Source organism: Sus scrofa, unplaced genomic scaffold (assembly GCF_000003025.6).
Source record: "Sus scrofa isolate TJ Tabasco breed Duroc unplaced genomic scaffold, Sscrofa11.1 Contig1226, whole genome shotgun sequence".
NCBI lineage: Eukaryota > Metazoa > Chordata > Mammalia > Artiodactyla > Suidae > Sus > Sus scrofa.
The window spans coordinates 1-17,965 of record NW_018084840.1 but is presented as its reverse complement, the minus strand read 5'-3'; the positions used below and the strand labels follow the sequence as shown (position 1 = coordinate 17,965).

General features: G+C 35.1%; 1 protein-coding gene across 1 annotated transcript in view; it reads left to right on the top strand.

The window, feature by feature from the left end:
- LOC106507421 (fibrocystin-L-like) overlaps positions 1-17,265 on the top strand; it is a gene marked incomplete at its 5' end in the record, with an annotated part of 64,013 nt that extends 46,748 nt beyond the window's left edge. Inside the window, 15 exon segments of the mRNA XM_021081259.1 lie at positions 1,196-1,318; positions 2,005-2,110; positions 4,870-4,980; positions 6,020-6,181; positions 7,063-7,184; positions 8,828-8,960; positions 9,719-9,802; positions 9,805-9,913; positions 12,227-12,369; positions 12,792-12,802; positions 12,804-12,897; positions 13,607-13,746; positions 13,748-13,796; positions 14,567-14,656; positions 16,169-17,265. Coding sequence (XP_020936918.1) covers positions 1,196-1,318; positions 2,005-2,110; positions 4,870-4,980; positions 6,020-6,181; positions 7,063-7,184; positions 8,828-8,960; positions 9,719-9,802; positions 9,805-9,913; positions 12,227-12,369; positions 12,792-12,802; positions 12,804-12,897; positions 13,607-13,746; positions 13,748-13,796; positions 14,567-14,656; positions 16,169-17,265 — 2,574 coding nt within the window.
- Between the last annotated feature and the right edge of the window lie 700 nt (positions 17,266-17,965).

Genomic DNA, 17,965 nt, shown 5'->3' with positions numbered 1-17,965 from the left:
AGATGTCCTTGAAATAAGGAGGAAAAAATATAGAACTCTATTTATAAAAATCACGTTGAAGAAAAAAAAGAGGTGTTGGAGGGAGAGGAGACCAAAAAAAGGTATATAAACATTGAATGTAAATAGCCATACGTAGACTGTCATAAAGATGTGGGGGTTATTTTAAGAAAACACATGAACTGAAACCAGAATTAGAAGATTCTGCAACTGAGACAGCTCTCAGGACTGATCTCCCTCTTGGTACCTCTGCTGGTGTCTGCACTTCTACTCTCTTCACTCTTTCCCGACCAGTCTCCTCTGCTTATTCATCATGTCTTCTGCTCCTTGTCCCCTTGGCCCCCTTGGCCTAGCACAAAGGCTCTTTGCTATCTCTTTGCTAGCCCCATATGCATCAGAAGACTACCATATTGGCAGCACAGTTTTGGAATGACTAAATTATACATATTCACCTGAATTTGGTTTCATTTTTACCATTGACAGAAAATATAATTCCATAAGTGGATGAAAAATCAAGGGTATTCAGAGGCCAAAAATGCTAAAGTGGGAAAGGTTGACAGTAAGGTGGAAAGAGGACTGCATTTTTCAGTTATTTAACCATCATTTATCAAAACGGTCATATTCAGAAAGAGTATAGAATATTTTGAGGAAATTAAGTAAATTCATATTCCTTAGACCTATTTTAGTCCAAATATTCAAGTTCATTTTAGTCATTTTAAGTTGTAAATGATACAATATATGATAATGCAATGATATCATTTTCTTGGGTAGATATTGATCTTTTTTTTTTTTTTGCTTTTCAAGGCCACACCCATGACATATGGATGTTCCCAGGCTAGGGGTCGAATTGAAGCTGTAGCCACTGGCCTGCACCACAGCCACAGCAACATCAGATCCAAGCTGTGTCTGCGACATACACCACAGCTCATGGCAACGCCGGATCCTTAGCCCACTGTACAAGGCCAGGGATTGAATCTGCATCCTCGTGGATGCTGGTCAGATTTGTTTCCACTGAGCCATGATGGGACCTCTGCTATTGATCATTTTTGAAAAGGCTTCTTTTTCAAAAATGTGACTAAAATGATTTTGAATTTTTTTTCATTCTTTGGATTCTTTCAGCCATGCTTAACTTTAGAAAAACTGGTGTGTTCATGTTTATCATAGCTTTTCTAGTAAAATAATCTTGTCTAAAAAATAGATCAATGATTCCAACATTTTTGGAGAAAAGGCTAATATGACAGTTAAAATGATAAAGGAAGGTGGCTTATTCAGACAGCGCATCCTTGGAGACCTACTTCGTACACCCAGTGAGCAGCCACAGGTATTTTTTAAAGTTTCCCCATGATGTTTAATGTAATTTTAAATGTGTGGCTAGTTGGTAATGCATTAAAGACCTGGTAAAACAGAAGAGATGACATCTTTATTTTCATGTTACTATTTAACAGATGATCAACTCAATAATATTTTATGACTTAGGGGTAAATTTCCTTATAATGAAAGAATGGGTTTTAAGCTGTACTCTTAGTATTTGAAAATATATTCTTTCATTTAATCTTTATAGTAACTCTATAAAGTAATTATTAATGCTACCACTTATTGATGAGAAAAGTAAAGTATATAGAGTTGAGGTGACTCTCCTGAGAGCAACCTTTATTTTTCTTCATAGCACTAATCACCCCAGGGTGGAGTATGCTTTTACCTTTTTTTGTAAGTTTAAAGTCATGCAATTCTCTCCTACCTCCACTTGAATATAAGTTGGGTGATAGCAGAGATGTCATCTGTTTTGTAAATGTGCTTGGTACATTTACAACCTTGTCTGATCTATAATGGACATACTCGCTGAATGAATGAGTAAAGTGTCAAAACTGAAAAATTATAAACTGAATAGACTAATTTTTGAAAACCAACAAACCAGCAAAGAAGGAAAATTCCATTACTTTTCTAAATCCTCTGCATATTCTACTTAACCACACTATCCCTGTTATGTCTGTGTTTCTTTACTTGAAGGTTGAGGTCTATGTCAATGGAATTCCAGCTAAATGTTCAGGTGACTGTGGATTTACATGGGATTCCTCAGCTACTCCTCAAGTCTGGACCATAAGTCCATCCCAAGGTAATATCTTGCTTAGCTTGGACTATAGCTTAGAAGACAATTAGAAAAAATGTAAACTCTGATAATTTTTTTTTAACATTCTAAGGCACCAATTAAGGCAATCAGTTCTACATAGTGAAAAATCTTTCAGACCAGAAATGTATGAAAGATCATTAATTATCTTTTGGGAAAAAAGTCACTGTTAATGTTGGACTCACTAGTCTTTTACTTCTCCAGTCTCAGCAAGTTAGACTCAATCTCTAAAATTTCTGATATTGAGGCGTTTTTGTTAAACCAGCTAGGGTATTAATGGGATTCTTTCATCATTATTCTTTTCATTATCAAGAAGTGAGACTACTTCTTCTAGGAGATATAGTAATAAAAGTCTAGTAACAAAAATGCTGTTTAGTAAAAGAAAATAATTAGGCCCTAGACTGAGAATAATAGATAGAATAGTTATTGCCAAGAATTCAGTGGGAGAGTGGTGGGGAAACACATCATAAAGTATCTTCATAGTATGTGATTGCTCTAAAAAACATGATTACACTTCATGTCTGAACTCCCCAAAATTGAAATAAACAGCATGACTAAGGATTCTAAAGGATAGCTTTTTTTCCAGTCAGAATGATAATCTCAGATACTATAGTCATATATTTAGTCTTGGTGGCTAGGAATAAAATACACCTGGTAATTATGTATCAGAAAATATTGAAATCTTTAAAGTAGCATGTCTTTGCAGTTGAAAGAATGTATTATTCAGACTTTTTAACAGTAATGATACTAACTTTGGGATAATTCATGTTTTCCCCAAATTAATATCATTACTGTAAAATCTTCAAAACTCTCAAGAATAAGGATTTGGTGAACTTCAATTTGGTTCTAGCCCTTTAGTATTCTTATTTTTGAATCCATTATTGTAGTTTGTAATGGATTTGCACTTGTATATGCACTTGTGAAAAAACATTTCTTACTCAAAATAATTAAAAACCTGAATCACCTCTTTGCCACATTTTGATAAGTGTGAAAGTAATGAAAAGATAAGTATAAATAAAACAATAAAATACACATATTCTCCTTGCAGAAAATTTAACAGCTATTAACACTTTGTTAACACTTTATTATATTTGCTTCCAATAATCAGTTTCAAAAAGAAAATATTATAGGAACAGCTATGGTTCTTTCTAAGCACCATGCTCAGTGCTAGTCCCCTACCAGCTTCCCCAGAGGCAATCACAGTAATTAATTTTGTGTGTATTTTTCCATGCCATTTTAATACATTTTGTATATAACCCAAACATATGGTAATTTTGTCGGTTTTTAAGTTTACAAATGAGATATTACATTGTAAATATCATTTGCTTCTTAATTTTGACATTCAGCATTCATTTTGAGAAATATTTACATGGTTTTATGTACATCTGATTCATCATTTTAAAATGGTTCATGGATGAATACTTTATTTGTTCCTCTGTTGATGGACATTTAGATTGTTCACAAGTTTTTTGCTTTAATGCATGATTGTAGTGAGCTTTCTTGTACAAATCTCCTATTGCATACATGCTAGAGCTTCTTCAGAGCTTATACCCAGATGTGGAATTGCTAATTAGTAGCTGGGAAAAATGTGAGGCGGTTTATTAGATGACCAAATTGCTCCCCAAAGTAGCTGTACCTCCAGCTAGTATGGGAGCACCGAATTTCCTGTATCTTCACCAGTCCTTGATATTGTGAGCTTCCTAATTTTGGTCAGTCTGATGAGTGAAAGAAGTTGTCTCATCACTGCTTTCATGCTGTCTCTTCCCTGATTAGTAATGCACAGGAACATCTTCTCGTATGTTTCTTGGACATTTAAATTGTTTCTTTTTCTGCATATTGATCATTAACATCATTTATGCATTTATCAGATTGTCTCTTTTCTATTGACTTGTGCTGTATATTGTATATTATGTTTGCCAGTCTTTTGCACTCGTCTTCTCCCAGTATATTGCTTATGATTTGTTTTAGTATCTAACTCACGCAAATGTTTAAATCACTGATTTATTTTAATGTAATGTATCTTTTCTTTTGTGGTTAACCATGGCTTTCTATATCTTATTTAGGAAGTCTATCTTTACATTAAAGTTATTATGATATTTGATTATATTTTCTTCTAAAATTTGGAAATTGTTTTTCATTCTTTGCCCTTTAAATCCATGTAGAATCTATGTTATATGTGAAGTTATGTAAGTAAGGTGACTGTGTCATCTATTGATTAAATCTGAATACCTTTAAGGGTGAATGGAGAATATTCATTATAAGATGCTGAGCCAGTAAGTGTAAATCTGGACTAATCTAAGCACTTTAGGTTGGTTAAAGTATCAGCTAAGTAAATCTTATTCTGTTTCAAATGCAAAGTGGCCACACTTATTGAACAATTTATCCTTTTCTCATAAATTTGTGATGGCAGTTCCGTCATAGTCTAAGTTACTGTATAGCGATGTTATGTTTAGTTTATTTGTCATGTTTTCTTTCTTTACTTCATTCCATACTTTATTAGTCAGATAATCTTTCCATTAATCTCTATCAACACAGATTCAAAACATGAAGCAACATATAGTAATTCAATGGGAAAAAAGTACCATTGCTATATAAATATCTTTTTTTCTTCTTGGCTTGCTTGTAGGTTTTTATGTTCACATCTTTTAGAAGATAGACTTATTTTTCTCTGATAAAAGTCTAATTTTATAACAATGGATTCTGTGTTTTGTCATTTTAATGTTGTTGTTTAAATTTATCATTTTCAGGGTCCTATGAAGAAGGCACAGTTCTAACCATATCAGGTTCTGGATTTTCTCCTAGTTCAGCTGTGTCAGTCTCAGTTGGACCAGTAGGTTGCTCTCTTCTTTCTGTGAATGGTAAGTTCTTTTAAAATGATTATTTTTGAGCCTAATTGTTTTTCTTTAAGAGAAAATAGAATCAAAGAGTAGTGTTACAGTAATGATTATCATACGGATTATCTTTGGAGTCACGAAATCGGCAAGCTGCTCTGCATAAATGTCTTATCTTTTAAATCTTTAGTTACGACCACAGACTAATTCTTTCACTGTTGTACAGTGTCTTTATCCCATAACAGTTGATTTTTGCTCTTCTTTTTCACTTTGTAAAGTGATTACATGAAATCCTTCCTTCTTTGGTATGTCTGTGGAATATAAAAATACATTATTGCTGCTCTGGTATTCCTTGGTCCCATGCTTTGAAAATGTCACATTAGTCGCAGCAAGAGGACATAGTCACTTTCTGGGATATCTAGTCCAATAGTTCCTTATGAAAAAGTAAGGACCATAATTATTTATTTCTCCAAAAATTATCTTTCATAATCCTAGATATTTTCCTTAATTTTAATAAGTTGGAATTGCATAAATAAATTCATCTTCCATGTAATTTACATTGTTTATTATTTAGATCTTCTACGTATTATTGAGATCTAACAGTCAGTATTTCACCTATATTGTAAGTGCACACATGTTTTTCTAAATGAAGTGAAGAATATGTTTTTCACTTAGATTTGATCACTTTCCTTGATGAAACCTACTATTTTACCCAGTGTGAAGCATAATATATTGGACCAAAATAGTTAGAATTATTGATATAAATGATCTTATAGATTAAGATTTAAAATTGTTGTCGTAGTAATTTTTTACCGTGCTAGTAACAGGAGCAAATTGTTTACTCTGATTTCATTATTATATTACCTTACCCTTTTCTAGGAGTGTCTGATCCATAACATCACGTAGTTTGTAAAAATTTTCGTCCCATTAATACATGAGTAGTTTTCCTTAGATATATTTCTTTGAGTATAAAAATGAAGGCCACTGTTTACATTTGCGAATATCAAGTTTCAGTAATTTTATCTAACAAAACCATTCCTTGACCATTTTCTTCTTTTATCACAAGAAAATGAGGTCAAGTGCCAGATTCTTCATGGAAGTGCTGGACATTTCCCAGTTGCTGTATCCATAGCTGATGTTGGACTAGCATGGAATGTAGAGGAGGAATTCCGCTTCATTTATCAGAGTCAGATCTCACACATCTGGCCTGCTTCTGGAAGCCTAGCAGGTAATAGTTAATTGTTCTGAACAAAGGAAATTGCACACATTTCCATCATTTCATTGAACTGTTTCTAGAATAGGGTGAAGGGGAAGGACCCCAGAGCTTCTTCATATTGAGCAAAGGAGACTCCCCTTTTAGAAGGCACAGTGATTCAGTGGATGACTAATTCTTTGTTTCTTATGAAGCACAAGTCAGGGTGACTGCTTATACTTACATCTTAGGTTATTGAATTAATATCATCAATTATTACATGTTTCTATAACAAGCTCATCAATTATGTCAAGATAAGATTTATTAGTTATTATTCTGCTTACCAGCTGTTCCATTTGTAACCACAGTCTCAGTGGAGCTACTTGACCAGAAAAAGTTCTGGGAACAAATCAGAGAAAGGAGCCTGATAGAAAAGAGAGAAACAAAATAACACATTTTTCCTGCCCTGCTTCATTTCCTTTGTGTTTGTTTAACCATGCTTAGTCTTGGATTTTGTGCTTTGGCCTTGATCTTGGTATGATCCGTGTTTTTATTTTATGTTATTTTTATTTTGTTGGGATTTTTTTCTTAGTTTCCCTTTTACTTTAAGGTATTAAAATTTACAATTTTATGAGTCTTAATTCACTCTCATTTCCCACTGGTTGAGTAAGTGTGAATAGCGTTTCTCTTTAGGATGAAGGAGACACTATGGAAAATAGCAGTTACTACTGGTAATGTCCAAAAGCAAATGTTAGTTGTGAATCTGCGTTATTTCACTAAGTCTCTTAGCCCAGCCCCTTTACAGTTCCAGATTCCAGGGCTCAGGCCCTGGTATGGATGCGTGGTGATTGTGTATATCTCAAGTCTGGTTCTTGATCTATCGGATAATTGTTTTGTTTTGTTTTTTACTTATGAAGGTGGTACTGTTCTGACCATATCTGGATTTGGCTTTAATAAAAATTCAAAGGTATTAGTTGGAAATGAAACCTGCAGCATAATTGAAGGGGATTTGGATAAGATAACCTGCAGAACACCAAAAGTAAGGCATCTGATTTCAGTTATTTTTTTTCTAAGTCTGATATCTGATAAATTAAAGAACATCTCAGTAGAGGGTTAAAAAAAGTCTTATTGACCTAGCAAGTACAGAGTTTCATGTATGCTCCTTAATAATTATTTCTTCAACATCTTTCTACCAAGATCCAAATACAAAATATTATCTCCACATTCTCGATACTTAACGTCATTAAAGAAGACAGACATGTAAGCACTGTGTTCCACTCAAAATACAGAAATAGATACAAAGTGAAGATAAATACAGCAGGAGAGAGTTTCAGGAAAAGCTTCATGGAAAAGATGATGTCCTATTAGAGCTTAAAGGGTGATAAATGGGAATTGACTGGGTAAATCAGTGGATGAAGAAAAATACAGGAATAATAAGTAGTCTAAAAAACTAGGGAAGAAAATTTATACATTTTATGTTTTTTTTAAGGAATATGTATTTTCATTATGTTAAAGTTTCAGTTTCTTGACAAAACACACACCGTGTGAAGTTTCCGATAGAGTATTTCATTCTAGGACCATTGTTATTTATTTTAAAAATAGTGTTTAAATTTAAACTAAGATTCTGTTTTACTTATTATGTGCAAATGGATGATGAAATCAGTCACTAATGTTAAAAAATGTAGCAGATTAAGTGTAGATATTATTAGATAGTTTGTAGGGAAAGTGAATTTGAGCATGTGTTGGACTGAATGATGGAGATGAGAATCTGGGGATCCAGCAAATTAATGCTTGTTGAAATTATGTCATTCAGTGAAACACTGAGTGTGCAATAACTAAATATAAGATGCTAGAAAAATTGTTTTTCCTAAATGGAAATTGTATAAGTGCTATATCAGTGAAAGCACTGAATATTTTTCTGAGGTTTTGGTCCTAGATTCTGGAACTATGTCAGCAAAAGATATAATAATGTCATTTTTCCTGAAGAGGAATAAAAGTTACAGTTGAGCCTATTTTAAGAGCAAAAATATCAAAACTTTTAGTATTGTATGCTTTATTAGAGAATCACTTGTCTAGAATATCTGACCTATATTGCAGAGCCCTTAGGAATCCAATTCTTTTTTTTTTTTTTTTTTTGTCTTTTTTTTTTGTCTTTTGTTGTTGTTGTTGTTGTGTTGTTGCTATTTCTTGGGCCGCTCCCGCGGCATATGGAGGTTCCCAGGCTAGGGGTTGAATCGGAGCTGTAGCCACCGGCCTACGCCAGAGCCACAGCAACGCGGGATCCGAGCCCGCGTCTGCAACCTACACCACAGCTCACGGCAACGCTGGATCGTTAACCCACTGAGCAAGGGCAGGGACCGAACACGCAACCTCATGGTTCCTAGTCGGATTTGTAAACCACTGCGCCACGACGGGAACTCCAGGAATCCAATTCTAAATGCATTTAAATTAAATCATAAACATCTACAAAATCACTGTATGATATGCCTTTATCTAAAAAACTCAGGCATGTAACCTACTTTGACACCACATCTTTCTAAATAGCTGATAACTGATGCTGATTCATGACTTCAAAAAAAAATCTTCGGAAGTTTCTTTTGAATAATTCTATTTGCCTTTCGTCATTGAATTTCTCTATCTCAACATTTAATGTTTTCTAATTATTTTTTCCTCTTATTTCAGAGATTTGAGGGTACAGTTGATATTTCAGTTATTACCAATGGATTTCAAGCTATGGCAAGGAATGTTTATAGTTATAATTGTTTACAGACTCCAGTTATAACTGATTTTAATCCAAAAGTACGAACAATACTGGGTAAGAAATTCTTCAATGAAATTAGTCTTTCAAGATATATATGTGTGTGTGTGTGTGTATACACATATATATATGTGCATGTGTGTGTGTATATATGTGTGTATATATATATACCATTTCTAGACAGCCTTCTGCGGCAATTTCTTGTGCAATTGTGTTTCTTTCTTTTTTTTTGTCTTTTTTTTTGCTGTTTCTTGGGCCGCTCCCGCGGCATATGGAGGTTCCCAGGCTAGGGGTCCAATCAGAGCTGTAGCCACTGGCCTACACCAGAGCCCAGCAACGCGGGATCCGAGCCCCGTCTGCAACCTACACCACAGCTCACGGCAATGCCGGATCCTTAACCCACTGAGCAAGGGCAGGGACCGAACCCGCAACCTCATGGTTCCTAGTCGGATTTGTAAACCACTGCGCCACGACGGAAACTCCTGCAATTGTGTTTCTTAAAGCAAAACCTGTTGTGTTTTTGTTTTTAAAACATAAACTGGTCTGTTTATTATATCACTTTGAACTAGTGCAATAAGAACAAAAATATTAATTTTTTAAAAGTTCTTTGCCATATTTTTCCCCATTAACCAATTATATATGATTTTTATCTTCGTGTGACAGCTATCAACTCTCACTGATTTTCTTTTACCTCTAAAAGCGTTAAGATTTCCTAAATCCGATAAAATGAGATGAGTTGGTTTGCTTAATATTCAAATTTAGCACTAGATAATAAGTTGACTCTTTTTTGTAAAACTTTTTCTTTAAAATAATAGGAGAAGTTAAATTAACGATTAAGGGTTATAACTTTGGAAATGAACTCACACAAAACATGGAGGTATATGTTGGAGGAAAATCCTGCAAGTCCTTCACTGGAACTTCACAGATATTAGATGCATTTTGCCCAAGTTGTCTCCTGGAAAACATGATATCTGTGTCGAAGTCAGAAACTGGGGTTTTGCATCAACAAGGTATGGTAGACCATAAACTTTGATAGAGTTGTGGACCACATGGTGCTAATGTACTGGGATAGGAAAAAATAGTCATTAATTTTATAATATTTCACTTGCGTTCTTCACCTTTTATAACTCCTTTTGCAAAAGGTTCTGAAAGTATCCCAAAAAATGCAAGATGATACATAAGTTTGAGACAAATACCATTCAGATTATGTTGTAAGATTCTCTGCAAAACTAGGTTTATGTATATGTCACACAATTTTCATTCCTTCTGGAAATATTCATCAAGCAGTTACTAGGGGCCAGACACTTGCTTAGTGCTGGATTTACAGTGGAGAATAAGAGGGACATGTCCCTACCTTAGTGATGCCCACAATTTTATTGGGGAGGCAGGTTTTCAAACAGAAGATTATATCAATAACTTGATTATAAATGTGAAAGAGGCTATGAATGAGAGGCCCCACGTGCTGCAAGAGCATATAATAGAGCTAACTTTTCCTATGGGACTGGGATGAGTTCTCTCTTAGGGTGACAACAGAGCCAAGAAATGGGCAGGAACTGCCAGGTGAGGGAAAGGATGGAGAGAATCCTCCTCTAACTTTCCTTTAGGTAGCTGTTTATTTATCCCTTCCCCCAAGCTGTTTGTCAACTAGTAAAACTTTAGTTCTGGCATAAGGGAGTTAATGGTTTAGAATACTCAGAAAAAGAGGAAACTGGAATTTAGGGATTAAGAAAAGGCAAGTTAAACTAATGTCAGAGTAGAAGGAGAGATCATTGCAAAAGAATCTTGTGGGAGGTGAAGGCACATGAGCAACAGTAAACCTAATCACCGGAACTACACACGGTGTTTGTAGATTCACAGGGCAGAGTTTTGGTTCCAGAAGGGCTGTTGGCTTGTGCTCTGCCTTGATGATATAATGGACAGACATACAAAACCATTGACAGCATACAAAACCATTTGGGCGGTGGTTCAAAACTACATCAGTTTGATGAGGAAGTTAAATAAAAGTTAAGGAGTTCCTGTTGTGGCTCAGGTTAAGAACCTGATATAGTCTCTATGAGAATGTGGGTTCAATCCCTGGCCTTGCTCAGTGCACTGAGGACCCGACATTGGTGTGGCTGTGGCATAGGCTGGCAGCTGCAGCTCAAGTTTGACCCCTAACCCAAGAACTTCCATATGCTGCAGATGCAGTAATAAGAAGAATAAATAAGTAAATAATAAGTAAATAAATAAATAAAAGTTAACAGAAAGACTCATTCGAGTTGTGGTGGGAGCTGGAATGTGGAAGTCAACTCCATGTGTCAGATGAGAAAAGCATTGTACATTTGATGGTCTTCTAGTGTCTATAACAAAGCAAAAAAAAAAAAAAATTAAAACTCACTCTTCGAAATAGTGGAAAGGGAGAGCATGACAAGTTTCCAACAAATATAGCATGATAAATTCAAATTAATTGCACAAAACTTTAATTATATTAAATGTATTTATTTTGCTATTACTGTTTTTTTTTTCCTTTTTTTTTTTTTTTGACCATACCTGTAGCATGCAGAAGTTCCTAGGCCAGGGATTGAACCTATGGCATGGCAGCGACCCAAGGCACTGTAGTGACAATGCCAAGTCCTTAACCATTAGGCTACCAGGGAACTCCCAGTAGTCTTTTTTTATGTTTTACTCTAGTAAATATATAAAATATTTTATTTTTATTTTTATTTTTGCTTTTAAGGCTGCACCTGCAACATATGGAAGTTCCCAGGCTAGGGGTCAAATTGGAGCTGTAGCTGCCAGCCACAGCCACAGCAACATGGAATCCATGCCACATCTGTGACCTACACCACAGCTCATAGCAACACCAGATCCTTAACCCATTAAGCGAGACCTGGAATCGAATCCACATCCTCATGGATAATAGTTGGCTTTGTAACCCACTGAGCCACAACAGGAACTTCCAGATAGAAAATATTTTTAAGGATTTCCTGTATTTCTTGTGACTGCAGTTTTTATAATCATATTTTTCCCATAATATTTTAAGATTTTTCGTCTAAAATTCTGCCAGGACACTTTCAGAAATCTAATTTTAATATTTAGGGAAACGATTATTTGTATGTATATGATCCAACCAAATTAAATTCATGACAATTATCAGATTATCAGTTAGATAATCTGACTCATTTGAGTTGTGGTGGGAGCTAGAATGTGGAAGTAATGTGAAAAAGTAATGTCTAATTAAATATTCAATTACTTCCTCTTAAATGAATCATATCCTAACAAGAGTTTAGTGACATGACCCCATGGAAAACTTTTTAAAATATCTATTGATTTTTCTTTGCCAGAGACAAGTTAAATGCTTCTATACAATATGTTTTGGAAGTGAGCAACATGTTTCCACAGAGAGGCTCCTTATATGGTGGAACTGAAATAACCATAATGGGTTTGGGATTCAGCACGATACCAGCTGAGAACACCGTGATTTTAGGTACGAGTTTCATCCTCACAGGAGAGCTGTTATCATTTTTTTTTCATCTTAAAGGATGTGCTCTAGGTGCTGAGTTCTTACACAAATAGTCTCAATAATTGAAGCTTTTTTTTACTTTTAGCGCATAAAAGGCTAAGTGTATTTGGTTAGGCGATAAAGAGAAACTAAATCACTGCTTTTGATTTCGGTAAATAATTACTGAATATTTAATGTGTATAGAACACTTTAAAAAGGACAGATCTCATTTCTAAAACTAATCAGTACTTGAACATGATTACTATCAGAAAAATTACCAAAAAGATCCTACTATGTAACGTGGAGCTTTTGCAGGGCTTAACTGTTGCTAATTATGCTTCTTCTCTACAGCTCACAAAAAATATTTGAGAAAATGTTTTCTTCCCTCCCATCTTTATTTTTTCTAGGGTCCTTCCCTTTGCAATGTGATATCATCATCAGAAAATGTCATAAAATGTATTCTTCATTCAACAGGGAATGTGTTCAGGATTACCAACAATGGGGAAGACTCAGGTATCAGACAACATTTATATATTGTAAATAATGGAAGCACATTATCTTGAAATTAATTTGATTTTTACTTACTGCACTTCCAAGTATTCAGAGAATAAGTATTGTTATTTCTTTGTATAATCTGTTAATACCCCTGTCTAGCACTTACTCACTTGACAAAGGGGGCCACAGGTAGACTGAATCAGTGGTAAATTTGAGTCTAAAAGGCTAGACTTAAAATTTCTAGTTTGAGGAATCACTGTTTGGTTTTACTGCAGTACAGAACCTCCTGGATTACTATTGTTTGGTTTTGGTTGTAGGTTTCTATGTAAATATTAAAATTGAAATTATATAGATTTTTTGGGTGACTGGATGCCTGAGAAAATTTTTATGTTTGAGGACTTGATCATAGCTTTTAAAAATATTCCATATAATATTGTGGAACAACTTGTTTATTAACTCTGATTTTTTTCAAATTATCTCCCAGTCAGCAGTTTTGGAGTTGTGTGGCTTATCTTTTCCCTAGCTTCTTATTATCTTACTTTCCGTTATTTCTGTTTATTTTTATTACATGTTTAAATTAGGTAGATAACAGTTTTACAATGGTAATTTAAAGGTTTTTTTTTTTCATTAATGACTGTAAATAAGCAATATTTCCAAAGATAATTATTAAGAATTTTTACTCCTTTTCCTTTTTTCTCTAAAAATATGACTCAATTCTTGCTCCCAGTACATGGATTAGGTTATGCCTGGTCACCATCAGTCTTAAATGTATCTGTGGGAGACACAGTGACATGGCGTTGGCAAGCAGATCCATTTCTTAGGGGAATAGGATATAGAGTTTTCTCTGTCTCTAGTCCTGGAAGTGTTAATTTATGATGGCAGAGGATTTACAAACAGAAGAGAAAAATCTGCATCAGGTACGTTTCTACTTTGTGCATTTTGCATCATGCTTCTTTTCCCCAGTATAATAAAAAGAGATTTTGTTTAGATTTGAAATATTTCTGCATAAATAATATATAACTAGTACACAAAATGGTTCAGTTGGCATTTGATTGCTATAGTAAACATATTAGACACTTTTTAAATATTCTGAATGAATATCAGCAAGGTATGTTATACTTCAGATGAGTTCTGTTATCAGAAATATCTTTATTCATTCTGGAATAATTACCCAACTGAAAAATATATCAAAACAAACAAAATACAAAGAAAAATAGAATAATACGTTTTCATCATACCAATTTGGCAGCAAGTAATAAACTTTTGTTGATTGGAGTCAGCTTTAAAAATCAGTATTTCTCCTGGGACAACTTAGTGTAAAGCATGCCTTTTAGACTACCTGTCTTGTTTTACACATCTAGCAGTTTGAACTTTTTACTCATAACACGAGAATTGTTTATTTTCATTGCAGGTTTTTCTTTAGATTCAGTGAGTTATGCAGACTTAAGTCATTTTTCTAGAAAAAATATCTAGATCTTGTCTCTTGAGTGTAATTTCATTATCCAAAGACAGCCCTTTTATAGCCATTTATATCTTTTATATCATTTCCTTACACTTCCTATTGAATTTCACACATGTGAGAAATAAGGAATTGTCATCTGCCTGTGCATTGAATGATCATTTCAAATTTCTTTTTAGGATGCATTAATTGCTTGTATTTATTATGTGCCATCTCATTTTATGGCAGGTTCATTTTCTTACCAATTTACTTCACCTGGAATCCATTATTATAGCAGCGGGTATGTTGATGAGGCTCACTCCATTTTTCCTCCAAGGAGCCATTAACGTTTTACCAGCTGAAACCAGGCACATTCCCCTGCACCTGTTTGTGGGTGGCACTGAGCTACATATTTCAGGTAAGAGGGTTAAGATGGAAACCCTGTCACTTCGGTGACCCAGGAGTATGTGGTCTTTCTGGAGTAGGAGGCAGCTAACTGGGTCTGACTACCTCTTAGTAGCCACATGACCTGAGTAGGTCTGGACTGCTCTGAGGCTGGAATTTGTTCTATAAAATAGGGATTGTGTTGATGTTGTCCTGCCAGGCTCCCTGAATTGTGTACCTCAATGAAAGTATAATGAAAAAGTTCTGATACTCTGTATGTGTCCTGAAATGTATTAAATGTGAGATGATGTTTTTGTTTTATTTTTCTCCTGGGATCTGGCCTGAGTAAATTGAAAATATATTAATTTAATTTTCACCTTTTGTATCATCTTTGGCTAGCCCTTAGCTTTTACTGGCCTGGGGCTCTTCTTGTCATTTAAAAAAAAAAAAAAAAGCTTACCAGCAATAAGACCATCATAAACAGAATAATCAGCCTGAAACAGTTCTTGTTTTGGAAATTTTATCCATGACTTAAGCGTTCTTTTGTCTAAAGGAGGACCTGGTGATTTGCACTGGGAAGCCTCGTGGCAGGCTGCCTAGCAACAAACCCCTGTGTGGTCTGAACAATGCCAGGTTAAAAATGCAGATAGATTGCTCTTTGACTTTCAAGTTGTTTTTCACCAACTGTAAGCAACATTAGTCCATCCACTGGAAAATTAAATGAAATTGATAACAATTGTTGGACGTGCTTCAGTATCTATGTGCTAATAAGGTGAGAATATAAATATCTCCTATTTACTTATGTATACTCAATAAACGGAAGATGTTTCACCCATAACCTCATACTGTAATTTCTAACATTAGAAATTTATTATGATGTAATTCACACACCATACAGTTTACCCATTTAATGTGCACAATTCAAAAGCTTTTGCATAGTCAGAGTGTTGGGCATCCATCACGACAATTAATTTTAGAATATTTTTATTATCCCAAAAAGGAACCCCATAACCCTTTGACATTGCCCCAACCCTTCCATGTCTCCCAGGCCTAAACAACCACTAATCTTTCTGTCTCTGTGGATTTGACTATTGTGGATATTCTTATAAATAGACTCATGTAGTGTGTGGTCATTTGTAACCAGCTTTATTCACTGAGCATAATGTTTTCAAGGTTCTTCCGTGATTACCACATAGCAACATTTCATTTTTTATGTCCAAATGATACTCCATTGTATGGGGTATACAATTTATTTATCCATTCATTAGTTTGTGGACATTTGGGTTGTCTTCACCTTTTTTGGCTGTTATGAATAATGTAGCTATGAACATTCATGTTTGTTTTAAGATTAATCCAAGATATGGCTAAATCGGCCTCCCCAAATTAATTTAATGAATAAAAAGTTGCACATGATCCATCTTTAAAATTTAGTTGTTGCTAACACAAAATTTATGTTCATACAAGAGTAATGTACTGACTTGTTTTCATATTCATTTTACTTTCAGGTTACAATTGGTAGCTATCCTTGTGTTGTAGAAGAAAGTAGTAGCCATTCCATTGTGTGTCATATTGACCCTCAAAACTCAATGGATGTTGGCATCAGGGAACTTGTCACAGTAACTGTCTACAACCTGGGCACTGCTATCAACACACTGTCCAGTGAATTTGATAGGCGATTTGTACTTTTGCCCAGCATTGACTTGGTATTACCAAATGCAGGGTCAACTACAGGAATGACAAAAGTGACCATAAAAGGCTCTGGATTTGCCGTTTCTTCTGCTGGTGCGCAAGTCTTTATGGGTCATTTTCCATGTAAAGTTCTGTCGGTGAATTATACAGCCATTGAATGTGAAACATCTCCTGCTCCCCAACAGCTTGTGGAAATAGAGCTTCTGATCCATGGAGTGCCTGCCCGGTGTCAGGGGAACTGCAGCTTTTCATATTTAGAAAGCATCACTGCTTTTATAACAAGAATCACCCCAAACTCCATCAAAGAATCTGTAAAAGTTCTTATTGAAGGAGAAGGTTTTGGCACTGTCTTAGAGGACATTGCTATTTTCATTGGAAACCAACAGTTCAGAGCAATTGATGTTCATGAAAATAACATCACTGTACTTGTGACTTCTCTTCCGGCTGGACCTCATTCTCTTAGGGTTGTGGTGGGAACAAAAGGCTTGGCTCTGGGAAACCTTACTGTCAGCAGCCCCGCAGTAGCATCTGTCACACCAACTTCTGGAAGCATTGGTGGTGGAACCACTTTGATGATCACAGGAAATGGCTTCTATCCAGGCAATACCACAGTCACTGTTGGGGACAAACCTTGTCAAATCATTTCAGTCAGTTCCAGTGAAGTCTACTGCCTCACCCCAGCAGGGACAGCTGGAAAGGTCAGCGTGAAGATCTCTGTTAACACCGTTGCTTATCCACCTCTGTCATTTACATATGCCTTGGAAGATACTCCACTTCTCAGAGGAATTGTCCCAAGTACAGGTACTCCAATACCTGCCTTTTTGTTGTCTTATATCATATTATCAGTAACACCTATTAGCATAGAATTGGAGTAATGTTTACAAATGATTATGAGGATGTATTTAGACAGTCCCTCTTAATAGTGGGATTTGAGTTTTGTGTAATCTCTATTTTGTGATTATTTTTTGGACATCTTGGGATAAAATTATTTAGTCCAATTCTGACTTCTTCTTTTATGACAAAATCCGCATTAACTTGACCTAAGTTTCAAAATGAAGAAGAAATAGATGAATATCTAACGACTGAAATTGGTCATTATTTTGTGTCACTAATGTTGAATATGGCACAGGATATACCTATACCTATTAAAATTCACAAGTGCTTGATCTTACTAACATTGAGAATTTTTTAGAGTATCTTGTTTCCGTGAAACTGCAATTGATTATTAACACAACAGAATTATTTTTAAGGTGGTAATTGTCCATTCAGATGGAAAAATAATATAAAACAGAATTTACTTAAAATTATTTAACATGACTTGTTTTTCTAAGCTAAGAATAGATTGAGATGTCTTCTTAACCTTTTTTTTTTTTTTTTTTTTTTTTGTCTTTTCTAGGGCCACGCCTGAGGCATATGGAGATTCCCAGGCTAGGGGTCTAACTGCAGCTGTAGCTGCCAGCCTACGCCAGAGCAACAGCAACGCGGGAACCAAGCCGTGTCCTTGACCTACACCACAGCTTCACGGCAACTCCAGATCCTTAACCCACTGAGCAAGGCCAGGGATCGAACCCGCAA